The sequence below is a fragment of the Podarcis pityusensis genome (assembly GCF_964106645.2).
Source record: "Podarcis pityusensis genome assembly, chromosome: 4".
NCBI lineage: Eukaryota > Metazoa > Chordata > Lepidosauria > Squamata > Lacertidae > Podarcis > Podarcis pityusensis.
The window spans coordinates 100,040,919-100,062,906 of record NC_138027.1 but is presented as its reverse complement, the minus strand read 5'-3'; the positions used below and the strand labels follow the sequence as shown (position 1 = coordinate 100,062,906).

The following is a 21,988-nucleotide window of genomic DNA, read 5'->3' as shown; positions in this document are numbered from 1 at the left end:
GGAGGAAGATTTAAACCTGTTGTCTGCACCATAAGCCCAGTCAGAATCCATATCTGCCATTTGCAGTAGGAGAAAAGCTCCCTCCACTTCACAAACATGTTGACAACCTTTTAGCCCTTGCACACACTTCTGCTGTTGTCCCACACAGTCTCAAATGCACACCCTCAAACACATATACTCTCCTATCCCTTTCCCCCATATAATGTATGTTGGCTGCAATGGGGTAGACACCAGTTCACCATTTCTTCCTTCCCCTTGCTGTTTCTGAAACATGAAATATCTGCTGGAGAACTGCCTGCCTGCCTCAAGAGCTTTGCAGAAGCACACAAGGGCGATCACCACTAGGAATTAATCATTACTACAGAAGGCCTCTGTAGAGCCATTAGTGGGGGCAAAGTTAAGTGAGCTGAAATGGGGACCACACTGGGAATGGATGATTTGCAGGTGCTTGAGAGGAAGGCAGAAGCAGAACCCGGCATTCAGAGGCAGTCTGGCTCAGAGATCCTGCCCTGTCCCATCTCAGGCAGATTGTGGAAGGATGAGCCACTGTAAGCTACAATAATGAACCAGAATGCTGAATCCAGCTCTTCTATTCAAGCAGCAGAGTACAATTAATTTCTGATTGTCTGTGTTGGTCTGGACCATTTCCCCTGAAGCTACATATTACATGCATCCATTTGAGATCATCAGAAGACTGGCAAAGGCTGTAATATTGTTGGCTTTTGGTGGTGGGTCCTAAATGCAATTCTTGCTAATGCTTTAAAGAGTGATTCATAAGCTTCCTTTGAAGGTTATATTTGCATGATTATTATCTTATATATTAGCAAACAAATGCATACCATGCATTTGGAGTACTTGAGTGGGTAAATTTCAAGTGGATTCACATTGGCACATATATACACCAATTTTATTTAGAATTAATAATTTTAAATGGATTTAAATTGACTCTTTTTCTTCTTTTTTTAACACAACCATATGCTATCACAGCCAGACCGAAGAGCAATTTTAATTGGAAAATAACCCCCGGCTCCCTGGCATATTTGACAAACAACATTCCATCCCAAAGAAACAACAGAGGAAATTGTGTTATCCATTTATAGCAATTATAATATAGCCACTTTCCCTCAAATAGGAGAGTTTATTTCACAGCTACAAAATTGCATAATTAAATGTGCTCTTTTTTTGCTTCAGATAAGATTCATGACTAAGCACTTTGCAGATCATGTTTCCAAAAGGTTCTTTTGTGACATCAGATTTTTTACCCTGCCTCTCAAAAAAAACCCCACCACAATTAAATATCTATATTTAGTTATAAAATAAGCCACAATCCAGATAACCACCATTTCAGTATGTTCACAGAACATGAGGCGAGTATTAGAGGTTCATTTAAAATTTGCCTAGACACAATATAAATCTATGGGTTGCTCTTAAAAATGAAAATCTGAAAGACTGCAAGGTAAATGTTGTGATGCAATTTTCAGATTATTCCAGACAGGCCTCACACAGTCAGTCCTAAACTGTTCATCAGACTGAAGTAAAATTTCAAGCAAATCTTATTTTTATCCTCATGCACTGAGGAAAACCAAAAGAGTGTGGATAGGACTAGTAAATATTCTCTCTAGGAATGTGTATTCATAGTCATGTTTGAATATCCCTGGTTTTTAAGGTAACATTTGCATCAACTCTGTTTGCTCAGAGCTAGATTCCTCATACAGTTGTAATTTGTGGTATTTTATTTCAGTGGGTTGTGTGACCCATATGAAGAAAGTGTTCTTACATGAGCATACAGAACCACTCCAGAAGCCATACTGGGGTGCCAAATAATTCAGTATAAGGCTACTCAATGCTACCATAACTTTGTGTTATGTTTCTTGTTGTTTATTTAATTGTGAAATGAGTCCATTCCTGAGCTTCTCTAAACTTAGCAGGAAAAATACACTTAGTAACAATTGGAAACATTAGTAATTTTGATTACCAAAACTGGCATAACCTAGTATGTATGAGAGGTGCTCTGTAAATGAGAACCAATTAGAAAGTTGGATCTGAAGCCAGGAGATCTTGGTTTAGTTGCTGGCTTTCAGCAAACCACCACAAGTCAGCCTGACTTAAGGGTTGTGGTGTGTGGTCCATGGAGAATAAACTGGGCAATGTATTTAGGAAGGAACTTCACAAACATTTTTAGTTTAAAGTATTCCAAAGACTGACTAAAGACATTAAGAGTTTTCCTATGTGATGTTGGGTTGCAGCCATTTAGGATGCTCAAAACTGGATTGGATGAAAGTTGCATCTTGTTCTGCTGCCAGCACAGTGACTTGCCATGTGCTCCTGGGAATCTTACAAGTAAGGCTAATGCAGCAGCCCCCACAAGTTGTCTGTTGTTCCCACCAGCTAGTACTTGGACATACCATTTCAATGTCATCCCTAATAGCAGTCGAGAGAACGATCCTCCTTGAGTCTGTCCAATATTTTAAAATAGAAACGGGCCACCTTGGGCTCATCCTGAGGAGCAGTTGCGCCCCTCAAATATTAAGGGCTTATCCTGAGAAAGTCCTTAGAATGCTCTCTAAGCGTTCAACTTGATGCAGAAAGTATCAGCCATCCTTCAGCTGCTACCCATCCTGTTCTCCAGAGCAAAAAGAAACAGAAAGCCATGGAAGGAGGGAATGAATAATGGACTGGTAGAGAGGTCTGCCCCAGCAGACCATCTTTCTGGTCAGAAATGGTATATCTTCTGCCAAGGAATCATGGAGTTTGCAATCCAGCTCTGTGAATTACTGTCTGCAAGGCAAGCAGCCCACGCAAACCTTCTGCCTTCATTGGAGCATTCTATTGGGTGGCTGCTACTTCTTCCTGCTTCCTTTGGGAAAGTGTTGACATTTTAAAAAGGCAAGTAGACTCCAAGCAGAGACCTGCTCAAGATATGCCCTCAAGGCTCTGCACTCCTCATCCCCCACCCAGTTCTGCTCACTATTCAGGTAAAAGAGTGCTTGCCTAGTGGGCCACCCTTGCTCTAATTCTCATCCCATCCCTATCTTTAAAGCCATCTAAACCATGTATTGTGAATTCCAACTGCCTGTTGTATCATCTGCCCTGAGCCTACTGGCCAGTCTATTTCACTGGCCAGCTTAAAAAAAAAGGGGCTGGGGAACCTGTCTATACAATTCAGCAGCACCAATTATAGTTAGGGAAGGATTCCTTTATAAAAGTGCTTTTTGTGTGTTTCTAACCACTTCACATACATTGTCTCAATAATAACCACAGACTAATAGATGCACAAATCAGAGTTACAGGTTTTCATATGTTGCTAAACTGCTAGGTAGGCAGATAGAGGGGTCGCTGTTCTGGAGTGCAAGGAAGAACTACCTAAACATGCCTGAGAGACTCCAATAAATCTTTGACATGACTACGTCGGTTCTGATGAATGCTCATTGCACAATGGAGAAGAGAAAAATGCACCAATTTCTTTATTTTGTGGTATAAAAATGTGGATTTATTCCATGAATGAGAATCAGCCTCAGACAACTTTCTAGCTTTTATTTCTTTGATATATTACACCACAGTGGATTTACATTTTTAAAAAGGGGGTTACAAGCACCACTTAATGGTTGACAGCTTTCTAGAAATGCTGATAAATACCATGTGATTATTCCCCCCCCCCCTCAGAAAAATGCACTACATAAAGTATAGTCATACTCTGTGCCACTTTATTACAAATATTTCTCACAAGATCTAATCAAGCCACAGGTATATACCAATTTTCAGTCCAAGCCAGCAACAACTCCAGGCAAAGTTTTACCATTGATTCTTGGGTGGCTTCCCAAGTGAAAAGTGGTTGCAAGATTAAGCTGTCATTTGGCTGACTATGAATTATTTTCTTTTTCCCAGGTGCATGGACTAGTTATTACAATTCAAACAGAAATATTTTTAAATGAATTTGATCACTTGACAAGTGCCTGTTGATAACCCACTGCTTTGCTCTTTATTGCAAGTAGATATTTGGAATCTATTTTGTGCTGAACAATTTGAACCAAACAGTGAAATGCTTTTGGTCTCTTACAGAACAAACTAACCTAAGGCTACCTAAGGGCTTGGAGCAATATCCGGCTCCCTGAGTGCATGCACAGGGGACAAGCTGCAGGAGGAGGAAAAGTGTTTCTGCCCAAATCTGTGTGAGGGCCTAATCATGTGCAAAACCTACTGCCACCCCAGAATAGTTGTGCCACTGAACACATGCACGTTGTCAGGCAAGAGGGTCTGGCCACAGAAAGCCTGTGGTGACAGGGAGTGTATTTCCTGCTGGAAGGTATTCAAAACCCCATCCTGGATCCCATGAACTGGCACTTAGAACAGAAGTGGGGGGAGGGGGCTGAAGTAATGCGCTCACCCACAGCCCTATGATGGCAGAATAAAGGATGGACATAACATGCCAGTCTGGGCAACTTTTTCACTCTTTGCTCCCAGCTCTGCAGGACCAGACTAACAAGTGCTGGGAAACGTCTTCTCCTGGGGATGGGGCGGGGGGGGGGAGCGTTCTTTCTCCCATGAATTATTTTAGCACGGGGACCTGTGCTCTGGTGTACATTCGCAATATTAAACCTCCACATTAAAGAACTGGATTGTGTCCCTATTCTAATACATTCTGGCGTATATATAGAGGATGTCTACTGTTGTTTTCATGTGCCTCCAAAAAGTGAATATAAAGCAAGGTGATTAATATTGATCAAGTAATATCAGATCTTTTCCATCGAGTGAGGAAAGGTATTTGCCTTTATTTTATTTACCACCAATAAAACTGATGTGATCTGTATTGTGAAGCACTCATGGAAGACTATTTTAAAACTTTCAAAATTGACATTGCAGTACAAATATATGCATTTCCCAATAATTTAAAGACAGAAAACGTGCATTCATCAGCACAAATGTTTATATATTATTGGGGATGGGGTATCCCTGTCTAAAGAGGGTATGGAACATCATCAGCAAACAGATGCCAACTACTCCATAACCTTGTCTTTTAAAGGAAGGAGTATTTTGTTACCTAAATGTGCAAAGCCATTAGGCTCTTGAGAAATGTGTCTTGGGTGGTAAGATTGGGATTTTTTTATGCCTCTTTCAGATGCCAGCCAAAGAAATGTTTGTTTTGGTCTTCATTTTCCATCTAAAAATTTTGGACGGGCCTTTAGGCCTGGCTACCAAGAAGTGGGGTCCCATCTCTTTCAATATGTTCAAGTTCTTCACAACAAAGAAGACCAATTCAAAGAGAGGAAACGTGGAGAGTTTCTGTGTATAGTCTTTGGCTCTGCATCCCAAGACATCTTCTTGGATGCCCGCACCCTTCTCAGCAGAGAAGGAAGAAACGTCTTCAGAGAAAGCAGTGCTGTGTACCACATTGGATGTTGCCTCCCGGTAGTCAGAGATGGTGAAGCAGGCATTGATTCTCTCAGGGAGAGGGTGGGGAGCACTTGAGAGAAAGAGAGAGAGAAAGACAGAAAGAGAGAGAGAGACCAAAGAGATAAGCAGACCTGGGGGACTTCAGGACATTTACAACCTAAATATAGATTCCCCATTTTTCCCTAGCTGCATAATTGACTATATCGGTATCATATGTCAGGGCTGCACAATGTATGACCTACCATATAAAACTCAGTCCACCAGCCATGCATGGCAGCATTTCATGGGCTGAAGAAACTTCCAGCTTTTCATGCCTGCCTAAAACAGTAGACCGGGGGATTTACAGCACGCAGCATTCCACATTGCAAGACTTGTTGGCTGCTTTTGATTTGGTGTACCACAAATTGTGCAGGTCTATCATATGTCATATATACTCGTTTATATAAATGTATATTCTAACTGCCTAGGATAGGTTACAACATTTCAAAATTTGCCAACAAAATGAATATTTTTATTGTTGTATTGTGCTAAGAAGCATTTAAAATAAAATAAAATAATAACAACAACAACAATTAAAGCATGCTAAAGTGAAACCTGTGGCACCAAATAGGATTAAAACCAATCCCCAGCACACCTCATCTTTCTTTTTTTCCGAAATACTTCACAAAATTATATTCTACTCTTTTCCACAATACCCAAGAAAGATAACAACTGTTTCTGAAGCTGTAAAACAAAACAAAATGTCTACAGATTTTATAGTTAAGTGGACTCTAATGTTGTTACAGAAGCTCCAGCAGCGCCAAAATTATAGGGAAGGAGTTTCAGATCTGAGGTGCTAGGGCTGAATAACCACCCGTCTAACCTGTGAAGGCAAAGCAGATGGCCCAAGCCATCTAGAGCTTTAAAGATCAACACCAGCATGTGGCCTGCAAATGAAGTAAGGGAAAATAATGTGAAGGAAACATCCAAACAGCCTTTAATTTAGATCTCTTCCAAGTTTTTATTTCAGCAAGTTGGATCCTCCTAACAGAGGATCCATGTTGTGCTTGGCCCTGGAACTCTTCCCTAACCGGCTTATGGGTGGAGCTTGCCCCACTCCAAGCCGGTGGTGCCACAGTTATGCCAATGGCCTTAGCCAATCAGCAGCGTGGCAAGGTTGGGGGTATTTATTTGGCAGCGTGACATAGGGACCTCCTTTTGCTTCGCCAAACACCCGCCCACCCACCCATTAATTAGGTCATGTTTGGCCTTGCTTTGGACTTCGGTTGGTCACCTGTTTTGGAATGGGGGCTGGGTAGGAATTTTTCCCAATGTGGCAGATTGGCTGTGGCCACTCGGTTTTTGCCTACCTCTTAGCAATCGTCACAACTTTCTAAGGCTTGGCGGTTAGGCTTTGGTTTAGGGGAATGTGGAGAGGTGAGGTACGGCCATCACCTGCCCCTCCAATGAATAGGGTATTCTGTTAAAGGAATCCGGGGGTCTGGATCTCATCTGAAGCCCAGAGAGGGGCTAGGGCCACGCCAGGACCCCCAGGAACCCCAGGGGTGAGCATCAGTCAATATACACTGATGGAGCTCCCCCTGCTGGTTGTTTACCCTTCCAGGCTTCCCGCAGGGTGGGCAGGAGCCAGTTATACTTTTGATACCAATGCCTAAATCAATACCAGTCACATTTGTGTATTTAATAAAGTTGTGGCCAAAATTTGCCCATTAACATTTAAACTAAATTCTGTCTCTACTGTGTCTTTATTTCCACGAAGGATGGGTTTTGGGGCTCGGAGCACAATAAGTTTGGTACGCAGCTATGTTGTGTGTTTGTGTATAATAATTCATACCCTGCCCAACTGGCTGGGTTTCCCCAGCCATAAAAGCATATGGACAACTAACCTGGTATTCCAGTCTTAAGAACACTGGCTGCATCTGCACAAATCTGGAAGATTCACTTCCATTTCAGTTGTCATGATATCTGAACCTGGACAAACTCCAGCTAGTCTTATCTTTTGTTAGTAGAAACAAGTCACCTTCAAACCATAGTTAAGATTAATCACAGTTTAGAATTCAGTCCTACCATTTTGTGGTTACTCTAAAGTGGAAGTTGTAGCTTCAGATCTCACAATTCAAAAAGCGCCTCAGAAGATATCTTTCTAGGAATCATCCCTCCCATTTCACCATACCCCCCCCAAAATGATGATTTCTTAAACCAAACAGCCAGGGTTTGGCTTTTGAAGGGGGGGGGGTAAAAGAACAGATAAATGGTCCTTGTCAATTCAGTCCTTTGCCACGAGAAAGGAGAGAATGATAGATACAGTGGTGCCCCGCAAGACGAATGCCTCGCAAGACGGAAAACCCGCAAGACGAAAGGGTTTTCTGTTTTGGAGGCGCTTCGCAAGACGAATTTCCCTATGGGCTTGCATCGCAAGACGAAAGCCCATAGGGAAATGCTGGCGGTCGGGAGCAAAGACTTTCGCCCACAGCCGGCCTTCAGAAGAGGACCTCTTCTGAAGGCCGGCGGGGGGCAAAAGTCTTTGCTCCCCCCCGCCTGCCTTCCCCCCGCCTGCCCCGGGCGATCTTAAAATGCTGGCGGGCGGGAGCGAAGCGTTCGCTGCCGACCCCCAGCATTTTAAAATCTCCCCGGGACAGCAGAGAAGTCTCTGCTGTCCCGGGGAGATTTTTAAATGCTGGGGGTCGGCAGCGAACGCTTCGCTCCCGACCCCCAGCATTTTAAAACGCTGTTCCGAAGCGGGGCGGGGGGCGGGAACACCTTCTGAAGGCGGGCGGGGGGCGAAAGTCTTTGTCCCCCCTGCCTGCCTTCCCAGGGGCTTTTAAATCGCCCCGGACAGCGGAGAAGTCCTCCGCTGTCCGGGGCGATTTTAAAATGCCGCCAGCCAGCATTTTAAGATCGCCCGGACAGCGGAGAAGTCCTCCGCTGTCCTGGGGTTTTTTAAAATGCTGGGGGTGGGAAGAAAAGCCCTTGTCCCCCCCCCCCAGCCTTCAGAAGAGGTCCGGGGACAGACTGTCCCCGGACCTGGTCTGAAGGCGGTTTCCCTAGGAACGCATTGATTGATTTTCAATGCATTCCTATGGGAAACCGGGCATCGCAAGACGAAAAACTCGCAAGACGAAGAGACTTGCGGAACGAATTAATTTCGTCTTGCGAGGCACCACTGTACTTTACACACACCCCCCAAGAGTGCTTAGAGCTGGGGCCCAATTTTTGGTCATGTTAACCATGAAGCTTTGCCTCTAACATGTTCTGACTTTGCAAGTTTTCTGCAGAGGTATATGTACAAGGTTATTTTGGCAAACATTTAGCCATTTACGTTGTTCAGCTCATTTTTCATAAAATAGGTTTTCACTGGAAATTCAGTAAAAAAATTAAAGGATGTAAGGTGTTTTGGTTTTTGCATTAAGAGCATTACAGTATTAAACAAAATTCCAGGGACCAGATGTAGTAGTCGGACCATCCATTCATTTCAGTAGTTATAGTCTCCTCCATCCTCTAACGCCTGCCCTGCCCTGCATATTAGCCTTTAAGCTCCTGCTACAGAATAAGCAGGGGTAAGCAACAGTGATTCTTATTGGCTCTTCCCTACTTAATTTTGCAGCAAAGTTGCTCTCAAGGAACCAGGCCTCACATATTTGATTTGATCATAAGTGCTGACTTTATAAGGAAGAAAAAATAATCCCCTTGCTGGGTGTAAACTACCAGCATCTTTACCTTAGGGTTTGTCTTTCCACATTTCATTTTCATGCTTCCTACCATGTGCCTCATAGCCTGAAGAGCTTTATGCCTCTATTTATTACCTTAAGGATTCCCCTTAGCATACTAGGAAGGATAAATTAACTAACACAACTTCTAAAGGCTCTACAAAACTGCTGGGGAGAAGGGGAAAAAAACAAAACTCCAAGCATTGAAAAAGCTAATGAAACACATACATCAGAAAAGGCAAACTCCCCAAAGTGTCTGGCCATCAGAAATCCGTGTGTATGTGTGTCCGTCCATGCACAGGTTGAAACACAACCACACATCATTTTGCTTTCTTCTTTCAGAGAGGCTTTAAAAAATACATACATATTGAGGACTTTTATTAAATGAAATGGCACTAATTTATTTAATTATATGACATTTTCACATGTTACATTCAGCGGCACCGAACCTACTCTCTCCCCACCACACGCTAACATGCAAACATGCCTGCATATTTTACTGAAGGTGACATTTCAGTGAAAACCCTCCTCACCTCTGCACATACTTTTATAGCTCCAAAGCAAAGGGTAAGCACATCAGAGTTGAATGAAGGGGAAAATAATGCTTGATGAAATATTACCTAGGTGGCTCTAGCCAGTCTGGAGAAATATTAACACTATAGTGCAGCATACTGTAACCACAACGTCCCATTTTCAACTTTGCACCATGTTCCTATGTATGGAAGTTTGCAATATCCAAATTCATTATAAATCAAGACTGCTGGCAAACAAGCCGACATTCTCTTTGTGACAGAGGATGTGCACAGATAACTGTTTCACAACAAATTCGTGTCTCAGGTGCAGTGCGATTCTCTTTGCCATTTATTAGGATTTTGACAGACAACCAAGCTACCCTTCTGGCTTGACAGAACCTACCTTGGTATAGTTTGGGTGATTGCGAGCCAAGTCACAGTATTTTCAACTTCTGGCTTAATATTGCTTTCCTATATATAATCACACTTTCTTTAATTGCAATGTGAGTAAACAAAAGTCAACTGTGAGTCCTCTTGAATCCATCACATACACATGCACCTTAGAAATAGGTTGACCATGCACACCTTCCGCAAGATCAGGTAGAAGTTTCATGCTTTGAGCAGCTAGTCTGATCTGGGAGAGGGATGGAATGGAGAAGGGAGATGTCCATGCTGACTTGGCCATGCCCATACAATGGAAGATGGCAGGATCCCCAAGGATGTGCTCTATGGGTAGCTGGCTTCAGGAACCAGGCTTGTTGGCAGACCAACTCTGTGTTACAGTCAAGATGTCTGCACACGTGCTATGAAGGCTGGCAAGATTAACCCCACCAGTTGGGAATCCCTTGCAGACAGCTGCAGCACCTGGAGACAGGCAGTCAGGTCATGCATCTACAGCATTGACCATAGGAGTGATGAGTGCTAGGAAGGGCACACAGAGAAAAAAAGCCATGGTGAACCTGCAGCAGCACAACCGGATACTTTCATCTGCTACAGTTGAACATGCCTCTCCCCTATTGGTCTCTACAGCCACAGCAGGTGCTGTAAATCTTCAATGGTTTGACTTCACCCCCGAAGGCACACTCTTCCATTGTCTCCCAAGACAGGTGAATGCCAACAAATGATGAAGCCCTTAGTTTTCATCTAAGGGCACAAAGCACAGATGAGCAGAAAGAGCAATGGGGAGAATATTCCCCCATTCAGACTATCTTCCTCCAAATCAGCCATTCTCATTTCCTGCCCACAATCCCTACTTAACGCTCCGCCCTCCCTACCACCTGACTTTGCTCACCTGTTTTGCATCTTCATAAGTGCCCTGACCTGATCTTACACTTACTGGAGACGGTTCAAAACGTTAAAGAAAAAGAAAAACTAAACACTTGCCAGTGGAGTTCCCAAACTTCATTGATTCTCATTAAAAGGCACAATTGATTGCAACAGATGGAGTCAGAGTTAGAATTCCAAAAGTGACAAGCTGCTTGACATTTTCAGAAGAGATTTTCAGAATCGAAAGTTTACCACCCAAAAAGTCACACTTCCTTGCTGTTGCACATAGCAGACTTTGTAAGCAGAAATATATGCTTGTTCATGATTGTACAGCACCACACCTAACACAACCTTCAGTGCTTTATGAAAAAGTGCACTAGTAGTTTCCAGGTGTTGTTGTTTTGTTCTTGTTATTTTAAAACATATTAAAATATTCCCTTTATGTACAAAACATTGCAGGTTCTCATCCTTACCCTACAGGGAGAAGTGTCAGTGTGTCCACCACCAAATCCACAGCCACACAAACCAAACCAGGAGAGAAGCAGAATCGTGCTCTGTGTGATCAAGCGATGACAGTGGGACTGACTCAGTTTCCAGTGGTACTAGGCCAGCTCAGTTTGCCCCCCCCCCAAATGCACCACTTGGGGGCTTTATGTGGGCTTCCACTGTGGGAACTCTGTGGTGGTACTTGTGTTCACCTGCTCTTTCAGTGTGGTGGGTGGAGGCAGGTGGAAATGTTTTGATCTCCCCTGCACAGCAGGTTGGATTGCTGCTTTAGTCTTCTCCTGAATCATGACAGGACTAACACCTTGCAGTTATACAGCGCTGCTTCTCAAACTTCCCGGATTGCTTCACATGCATTGTCTGTATAGCATAGAATATATATCACACTCTACAATATTACACTATACTATGTGTGTTCTGAGAGGAACTTGATTCACAAGCTTACCAGGTGGCCACAGGCAAACCAGTATTTCTCAGTCTCAAATCATGATTCCCATCTTCAATATGGAGAACACATATAGCAGTGACAGACCTTATAGGTTGTTTTAAGGTTTACTGAGATAGCGTATGAGAAGCATTTTAAAATGTCTTTGCATCACACATTTGTCCATCCTCTTAAACACACAGTTCATGCACTTTCCTCCTACATTACAGTATTTGGAACAGCTGCTCTCCACCCCTGCAAGTTCTGTTTCCTCTCAGCTAGGCATTAGCTAGGGATAGCTAGGCATTCATGAAAAATACTGACAAGAGATGGGGGGGGGGGAATCCCAAAGATTCAAGTCTGTCCATTCACATTTGCACAACTCAGATTCACAATATGCTGTAACTTGGAAGCAGTGGTGAGAAATATGCAAGGAATTGCACAAAGTGTGCAAAACAAGAGCATGCCAGACATACACCCAAGACTTCAAATACATATATGATATAAAACATAGTTTTAAGGCAATTGGCAAAATAGGGGGTTTACCTATCCACTGGTGTTTCATCATATAAAGTTGATGACCTGTACTTGGCTTTGTGAGGAGGTCTGATCCACCCTGCACCTTTATAATTGTTGAACGCACTAAAATCTGAATCTAGAAAGATCAGCCTTCTGAGATATGGCTCCACAGGAAATAAACAAGGCTCCAATATAAATATTGGAATAATGGGTTGTAGGTCAGAAAGGCTTGATTAGGATGAAGGTTGACAGGATGAAAGTTCAGTTTATAAAGCGACAGGTTCTGTGGCTAAACCGTTCCTGGAATCTTAGCTGTGGCTCAGGAATGGTGAAGGGAAAATGTTCTGTTCATGCTCCTAAGTCCCTTTCTTTCATAACATCCTTCCTCAACGGCTTACTGATGTTTGTTTTTAACTTTTTGCTTTTTACTGCTTTTTAACTTTTTATGCTTTTACTGTATGTGTTTATGTTTTTATTGCTGCAAATGGCTTTGATTTTTTTATGATATAGTGGTATACAAAGATATTTTTCTATATAAAAATGTGAGGAGGGTCAAGCATGGACTGCCTTCAGCTTGAAATACAAATACTGGGTACTTGGAGTGATCCTGACTTAGATGTGATTTAAAAAAATAAATAAATCAGCAGGTGAAGTTTCTTCCTGCATGGAACTGCATCAGCTGCTTATTGTTGCAAAATAGCTCTTTAAGCAACAGCAACAGGAGCGCTACAGAAAACAATACTTTCTTTCTTCAGCAACTTACAGTAAGGGGCACATGAAAAACCCTTTGCAGAGCAAGCAGGGGGTGAGTCGGTCAAGATGTGAAATTAAGCAACCATTACCTTTATTAATAAAATACGTAACACCAACAACAACATAAAGAGATTCAATTGTTCTACCAATTTCAATGGGTAAAATGGTGATAGATTTCTATAAAAGCGCATTGAATCCAGAGGTTGATAGAAAGAAACTTATCCAGGATATTTCAAGCAATGTGCCATGTTTAGAAACTGAGACAGTCAGCAAAACAAAAAATTGTCATCAGTCTTAAAGAGTGCAATCTGTAGTGCAACTTTGGTTCTTTAATTGTCAATGGAATCACACATACTTATTTTTTAGCGGGGGGAAAACAAGTGTTTAATTCTGCTGTTTTATTTCTTTGTTGCTGTTAGTTTTACATGTTTGTTTTTATTGTTACAGTGGTACCTCGGTTTATGAACTTAATCCATTCTGGAAGTCCGTTCTTAAACCAAGGTGCACCCTCCCTAATGAGGCCTCACGCTGCCGGTGCCCTTCCACCGTTCAGATTCCGTTCTCAGACTGAGGTAAAGTTCACAAACCGGGACACTACTGCTGGTTTTGCGGAGTTCGTAAACCGAATCGTTCTTAAACAGGACTGTTCTTAAACTGAGGTACCACTGTATATCTGTTTTAAATCACTTTCAGTGTCCCTAGAAAGAAAGGCAACAAACGTTTTAAACAAACAAACAAACAAACAAATATTGTGATGCTGCCTTTCTCCACCCACCCACCCCATTTTACAGAGGTGAGATTGATGGGGCCACTCAGTAGAGAACATTATTGTTGCTGTTATTGTTTGTAGAGATGCCTACCTTATGGAATACCACACCCAGCGCAGTGGCACCATTAGCACCAGATTTGGGGGCATAGGTCCAGAAGCCACCTAACACTACCAGATGTGTGGTGATGGCCATTGGCTAGCAGATGCAAAATGTGGGATAATATGTCACCATACAATTAACCAAGCTTTCCTCAAAGTGACTAGGGTGGCCATGAACCCAGCCTATCCAATTCTACCTTAGGGTTTATGAGGCCAATGGAAACTCCAAAGAAGCTAAGAGGCGGAATGGGCAGCAAAGGCAGCAACTTCCTCTCCCCTCCCCAGCCAGAAGATACATCACCCAGAACCTCTGCAAAGGTAGCAGCACCTTTGGCCCTGGAAAACCCACCACAAAACAATATTTGGCTTCCTTTCACCAGCAGATGAAAAACCCTTTCTTTCAGTAATTCCCAGCTACTGGTCAATGTGAACCTTCATTTTTGTATGTGGCTCAGACGCGAGACTTTGGCATTTTACTGTTCTGATGTTTAAGGTTCCATGTCGTTATTAGGGTTTGGCTGTTTCCTAAGTCACATTGAGAATTGTTTTTTTGATTTTAAAAGGCAATTAATACACTGGATCAATAATAGTTGGAATTAGTATAAAAATATCAGGCACTTCTGCGGCTGCTATCACCTCTTTTACTAGCACCCCAGCAATAAGTTTTCTTCTGCCAGGAATTCCAGAAGATAATGGCAGATTCCAGTGACAAGCCTGAAGGCAAGGGGAATCAGGTCCAGAACCAAATGCCACCACAGACTAAGCCAACAAATCAATGAAGCTTCTCTCAACCCCCACCCCCAAATGCTGCAGTTCAGTATAATACATAGTCATTCAACCTCCAGCAAAGAAAGGCAGCTAAGGCAGGAGATAAATCTCTTACCATAAGGCAGGCATGCCTCAATACTTGCTAACTCTAGGTGGTATAGCTGGCAAGTGGTGTTGCTGGAACATGCCATTTTAATTTACTTATACTGTATCTAGGGTCCTGATAGGGCAACACTCCAGATGGTTCCATGCTTTTCTGGGACCCCAAAGGCACTGGGGGATTAAAATGACAAGTGCAAGCAAGGCCCCGTCACACACCTGCCTCCCTCAAGGGAAAGCAATGCTGCTTTCAATTTCACCACCAGGAAGCGGGCTTCACCAGCTCTGTGTCTGCCACCCTCTCCACCGGGCCATGCTAAACCTGGCACCAGTCCTACACTACATGGTCAGGTTCTTTCAGATGAGTAACTATCTGAGGCTTAAGGCATTTCTGTTCTATCGATTATGGAAGAGCAGACAGTGCTACTCTTTAAAGCAGCATCGGTTTCCCAAAGGGAACACTGTCTGCTCCAAACCACGCAATATTATGGCTCTCTGAACATCCTGAAACCCAACTGCAAAACGCAGCCTGGAAACAGACACGGCACAAAAAGAGGCCTTAAAAGACATTTCCCAGTCACCCTGAGAGCCTGCCTTCACAACCGAGCTGTCAGACAAATAAATAATGGTGGATCAACCTGTCAGCTTTCCCTTTGCTCACATCACCGCCTCCTCCACCTCGGGCTGGGATAAGTTAATGGCGGACCACATTGGCAGGTGCTTGATTTGGGAGGAGTTTGCCCCACTCCTGCTCCAGACCAACAGTGGGAGGGCACTTTGCTAACTTTGCCCAAGGGGAAGCAGTAGGGAGGGAAGGAGCTGGGATGGCAAGAATGAAACATCTGAACCAGCGCTGGATTAGCTGGTATGCTTGTCTGATGGTTCAGCTGTGAAAGCCCACTCACAGTTCTCCTGACAAGCAAGCTGCCATTGCTGTGGGCCTTATTTTTACATTACATCAGTTTGGATTTCAGACTTTCACTTGCTGTAATGCAACTTCCAGCTGTTTCTCTCCAGCCCCTACCCTGGCATGTGGGGAGCACCCCACCTTGATGCCACCAACCATGTGAAAATCACTGAGTATCTTTGGCTGGTTCAAGGAACATCTCTTGCTATCAGGGTCTCACTAACAAGGAATCAGCCTACACAGAAGATGCTAATCTCTGCTTGACACAACTCAACAAGATCTCAGAGCAGCACTTTGAAATGTATTTGCTCCAAGCCTTTGTGAAGACATCTTTGTATCTACAATATCAGTGTTAGAAAGTTCACAAAAGTGGAAGCACAATGGGCTGCCCAGATGCCCTCCAACAAGTCCCAGCAGTGTCTCCTCCTGCCCTTATCGCTGCAGCATGTGCTTCAACTGCCAACTAGATCTGTGGACGCCAATTTTCTTCCATGCTACGAATAACACAAAGGCTGCAAACACACACACACACACACACACACACACACACCACAACTCTCTGCAAAACAAACCCTGCAACATCTGCAGAAAGTGTGGCAGAGGGCTTACCTGGAAGGCCAACACTATTCACCCTGACAAACAGCATAGATTCCCAAAATAAGCATGAGATTTAATTATGCACTGACATAATCACACATCCAACCTGTTCCCCTCCTGCACTGTTACATCATATGTTCTAAATTAGCAGAGTATAGTTTTCAACGTACTGGGAAAAGAGCACTCTGTAGTTCCAGCTTCCAGTCATGTTTAATAAAGCTTAAGTCCTTTTGGTGCCTGAGCAGCAGGCTCTGGACTCTTTCAAAAATAGCCAATAGTGAACAGCTGTAGCATTCTCTGAATTAGTAAATGTTTGCAGTTCTTTCCCAGAAGCAAGCAGGCAAAATAAAACAAAACAAAAATCCTTCCCTACGATTTTAAGTGGTTTTTGTTACTACTACTACTACTACTACTACTACTATTGGAGCAAAGAAATCCCATAAGATTTTAAAAACAATAACTTTTTGCAGTTATAATTATTGTCAATAATAGGAAGATTGATTAAGACTGGCTGCATCAGGGTTGTGGATACTGAGTGTGACAGAATCTGAAGGTGTACAGTGCTTTGCCTTTTGATACAAATTGAATCTGAAAATAGCAATTTATTCACCAAATCAAACCAATTGCTGCACCACAGTTCTCCTCTTTCAGCTCTCATTTCCCAGCTCACTATTCTTAAGCACTCTACTGTGTTTGGCTCCACAATACACTTTTTGTTGGCTGCCAAGGCTGTTGAGGGAAGGATGGTGGACTTGGACATGGAGGAGGTTTTGCAAATGTTTTCTAGTGAAACAAATTCATACCCACAAAATTCCAACTTGCATTGCCACATTGAAATATACCAGGCTGCTTCATGCATTCAGGCAAAGAAGCTTAAATATTTTTAAAAGTAGAACATGGAGGCAATACTTTTATGCCAGTTTCACTTATTGCCTTTGAACTTATCAAAAGTATCCAAGAACCCAAAGTTTGATGAATTCTTTGTCAGAAATGATTAGCCCCATCATCGATAGAACTGCAGTTCCCAGACTTCTCCAGGGATAGCAAATGCCTATTAAGACTTTATTCTCTGCATGTGACCCTGAAAACTGTAATTCCGTAGTGGATAGGGCTGGGGATCTCTAACAGAGAATAAGTGCAACCAGTGCTTTTTTTTTTTCTGGGGGGACGCAGATCCCTAAACATTTTGTGAATCTTTGTACTTTTGCCCATTTACTGTATTTATTTTTCCCAATTTGAACTATAAAATGGTGCTTTTCTTGAGTCAAAATGAAAGTACCCCTAAACATATTTTTAGAAAAAAAGCACTGAGCGCAACCATTCTTCATGCACAAGTCATACGTTTTACTAGCATGTAGATGTAACCATGGATGTGTTGCAGACAGTAATAATGAAAAGGTGAAATGGGGCAAAAAGCACAGGGTATATGGTTGTGAAATGCCCACCTTCATCCCAACCAATGGAAGCATCCGCTGAAATTAATAGGAAATCTGTTTTAAAGTCAGACTCACAGGATTTGGAATTTATTTGAGGTGTGGGTTTGGAATGGACTGTGGTGGCCATTGTGAGGTGAACTTTATAGTTATATCATTTGAGCATTTCCCAGTTTTTGAGATTCACTAAGGTTGTTGGAACAAGAACACTGACTAGAGGTTCAAAAGACTTCACCTTTGCTGTGCCTTAGTCCCTGAACTGCCTCCTCAAAAGCAGCCTGTGCACAACCTCTTAGGCCTCATGCCCTACTCTACATACATCTAAGTACTGTATATGTCACTGTAATAATTCATATCCCCCCCCCAAGTTATCCTTTGCCTCCACTTTCCTGCATTCCTCTGTGTTGCTGTGTCAGATCATAGACAGTAAACTCCTTGCAGCAAGAAACCTGTCCTCTTGTACTCTGCAAAATGCCATGCACTTGATGATTCTATATAGATAATAAGATGCTAAATGTCATAGTAGTGCGCACAGAGCCAGATGCATAGGGAGGACGCGCAGTTCTGTTCGAGAGCCCCTAATTACCCAATGGCTCGACTTCTCACTTTCAGTTTAATTAATTTCCTCTTCACACACACCGGTCAGAAATCAAAAGGCGTTTAGGGTAGCTGACTGTACACAGAAAACCTTCAGATTACTAGCTTGCTGAGAAAAACACACCACTCCCAAGGCATTCTGGGAAGTCTGGCCGGTGGGAAGTGGCACAAGGGCTCTCTCTGGAACTCCCCACTAGCTGCAATTCCTGGCAAAGGGCTCTGAGGCAAGCAGAAATTCTCTCCTGAAATTTTTGGGGGAAGTTATGACCACCATCGAGAAAGCAGGAGAATATCAACCCCTATATTTACAGGGGGAGAATGTTTTCAGGAAAGGTGATGGTGGATTTTGGCTGTGGATTCTACAAACAATACTTGGCATTGACATACTCTGCATATAATTTTTTATAACCTCCCTCTAAAATGGGCCTGCAAAAATACCTGAAAGAGCACCTTTCCCAGTATCTACCATCTTAGACCCTACAAGTAGCAGGGTTGGTCCTGTATAGGTTGCCTGGTTGGCAGTTACCCATGACAGGGCCTTCCAGGTGGTGGTTCTCACTTTGTGGAATGCCCTCTCTAGTCTTGCTCATTCTTAACCTTCAGGAAAAATCTAAAAACATTCCCCAGGCATACGGTGGCTGAAAGATTTTGGCCACTGTGATATTATTAGCTATGAGAGCCGGTGGTTGTGTATGTGTAGTTTTATTTTTTAAAAGATCTTAACTTTTAAATAAAATGTTAACTGCTTTAGAAGATTTTTTAAAAACTGGTTTTTTTAAACTATATTCTTTTATGAATGTGTTTGCTGTTCTGGGCTCCTTTGGGAGGAAGGATGGGATCTAAATGTATTAAAATAAAATATATAAATATTCACCATGCTGCGTAGATGTGGCTAATGCCAGCCTCACAAAGCAATCTTTAAACTTTGATTCTATATTGCGCCACTCCATATTTATGCTTTGCTTTTTTTTTAAGTGCCTGTATGACTTTAATGAAAATAACTACTGCCAGATTGGGAATTAGAAAACTGAAAAGGGACCTGGGCTGACCGACACAAATGAACATGAGGGGAGAAAAATCTACCATTTCAAGGAAGGCAGCAGCTTGTAAACCTCCAGAAGGAAGAGATCTGAGGTGCTCTACTGTGCTGTGCTAGTATACAGTGGTGGATTAATAGCTCACCTTGTCAGGGATCAAATATAAGGATGTTCCTGCTGGGCATCCCAGTCTTGTTGCTACCTGAGTTGGTTGCTATGGTTACTTCAATATGGTGACAGGTAGCCCGCAAGAAAATGATTTAAGAAAAGAGGTGGGTAGAAATAAAGGTGCTTTAAAGTTTGCAAGCACACATGTGGACTTCATTCCCTGAGGACTTCTGGCAAAGAAGCAAGAAAAGCATCCGGGAAGTTGAGTAATGATACTATTAATTCTCAGGTATATGGCTAAAGAGCTATGTGTGCATGTTCTCATACTGAAGGAAACTATCTCCCACCCCCCAGCCACTGATGTGCCATTTTTCCAGTGACTAGGCAATTTCAGCGCAACAGTCAGCCACTAGGAAGCTGCACGGACCTTTGACTCATCTTGACTCATCTGAATTGTGGGCTTCCACTGCCTTGCTTAAAATCACCAAAGAACAAACACACCATACTGCAAACATCCGAATCAATCCCTGGGCCCTCCAATCTCTCACAATGCCAATAAAAACAAATAACTATATAAATAAAGGACCTACCTGTGAAACACTGAGGAAAAAAACCTGCACAAAAACTATGCAATAAAATGAAAACCAACCCTCTCACTCCCCCCTCTCTTTCCCCCTCAAGTCTATGACAATGGTGTATCATACCAAATGTAAGCAAACTGTGAAAAAAGACTCTATGAATTGGAAGTGAAGACACCATATATACTTTTCCTAATTTATTTTTTTGGTTTGTATCCCCCCCAAAAAAATCTTTAATAAAAACTAAATTTAAAAAAAAAACAATCAAAGAACAAAAAAGCCGGCGAAAGGTTGGGGGTGGATGGGTAGTAAAGCTTTATATCAGGGGTGCCATTATATGTTTCTTTTTGGGGGGCGGGGGAGTTATAGCAAAGTTTAAAGAATGGCAAAGTAGAATGATGAAAATGGAAGAAATCTATATATTGACAATATATCCAGTATCCGTACTTTTCTTTGTACACCTTTGTAGGGTTTATAAATTCTCTAAATAAATACAATACCATCCTTTTTTATTTTTCATTTTGAATGAAAGGGATTTGTGCCTTTGACATGCCCAGTGCATAACAATAACAATTAACAAACCAGGAGAACCAATTAATTGGTCAGAAATATCCCAGAGAATAATGGCACAATAGCTCAAAATCAAGGGGCACTCCCATTTCCTAGGCGGTTCCACTTCAGCTGCAGGTAGGTGATTTGTATGTTTAGTGTCCCCTCACATCTAATATATTGCTGGGGGAAATATCAGGGAGAACATTAGGCTGATCTCTTCTACTTGCCAAAAGTTATTTGTACAGGCAATGTGTTGGATGGAGGCAGGGAGCAAGCAGCTGTATGATTACTCGTATTGAAGTTGAACAAGCAGAAAAATAAAATAAAAAGGCTTTGCCACTTGATTTTGGTTGGCAAGGCTGGCCCTACCAGGCAGCAAAGTGGAGTAGGTCACTCCAGGAAGTGGAATTTAGAGCAGAAGTACAGCTCCCATCAGCCCTAGCAAGGTTGGCCTATGGAAGTCAGAGCTGAGCCACAAGCACCCACATCAGATTTAGATCAATAGACATAAGCAGGAAGCGAGGCCTGTATAGCACACTAATAATAATAATAATAATAATAATAATAATAATAATAAATGTCTTTGGGGGGCGCTGTTGCCTGACTATATAAAAACTTGCCCTTCACCACCTGGGTGTCACAGGAATTCTTGCAGTGGGTCAGAGGAGAGAGCAAGGTAGCACAAAGAAAGAGGAAAGTAGGCTAGTTTCTCATAAATGATAAATAAGAGTTTCTGTATATTTTGCCTTCTATTTTAGGTTCTACAAATCCAATTTTTTTAAATGAAAGGTGGGGATCTGGGGGTCAGCTGCTCCACTGCCCCCACCCAGTAGGTGCCCATGGCTTTATCCTTTTCTAACAAGCAGATGGGGAATTACCATGTTCTTTAGCCAATAACGATGTATAAACGACATGGGAAAATCAGCTTTTAAAATGTTTAAATTTTATTTATTCTTGAAAGAACGACAGATGCATACTGACGGTCTGCTCAAGAGCAAATGTTTACCTGGCTGGTTAGATTTGTATATTGGTAGTTTGTGCATTGTGGTATCTATGCCCAACTGAGCAGCACGGCAAGGAAGAAAGGGTTTCGTGTGGCACTGTCCTAGAGAGATAGTGGCAGACATGTATGCAAGAGTAATGATGATTATTGCTGTTTACCCGCTGTGCTATCGGAATGGGATGCTATGAAGTGCAAGGGGTCTCTCTGTATGTTGTTTAGGAATCAGTGTGTGTTCCGTATTATCTTATCACAGCGCCTCATCCTCCCCACCCTCCCGCCCCAACACACTCTTGCTAGAGCACTGGCAGGAAGAGATAAAAATGAAGAACTGAGCTTGTGGTAGGGGTGGGGAAACACAAAAAGTG

General features: G+C 42.6%; 1 protein-coding gene across 10 annotated transcripts in view; it reads right to left on the bottom strand.

Annotated features, from left to right (window-relative positions):
* The window catches only part of PCDH9 (protocadherin 9), a 759,938-nt gene that overhangs the window by 544,702 nt on the left and 193,248 nt on the right, over nucleotides 1–21,988 (bottom strand). Inside the window, exon 3 of one of the 10 annotated variants that reach the window (XM_081002921.1) lies at nucleotides 3,520–5,461. The exons of the other annotated variants lie outside the window; for them this stretch is intronic. Within the exon in view, the coding sequence (XP_080859047.1) occupies nucleotides 5,441–5,461 (21 nt within the window). The 3' untranslated portion in view covers nucleotides 3,520–5,440. Of the gene's footprint in view, nucleotides 1–3,519; nucleotides 5,462–21,988 lie in introns of those variants that run through there. 10 annotated transcript variants of the gene reach the window in all.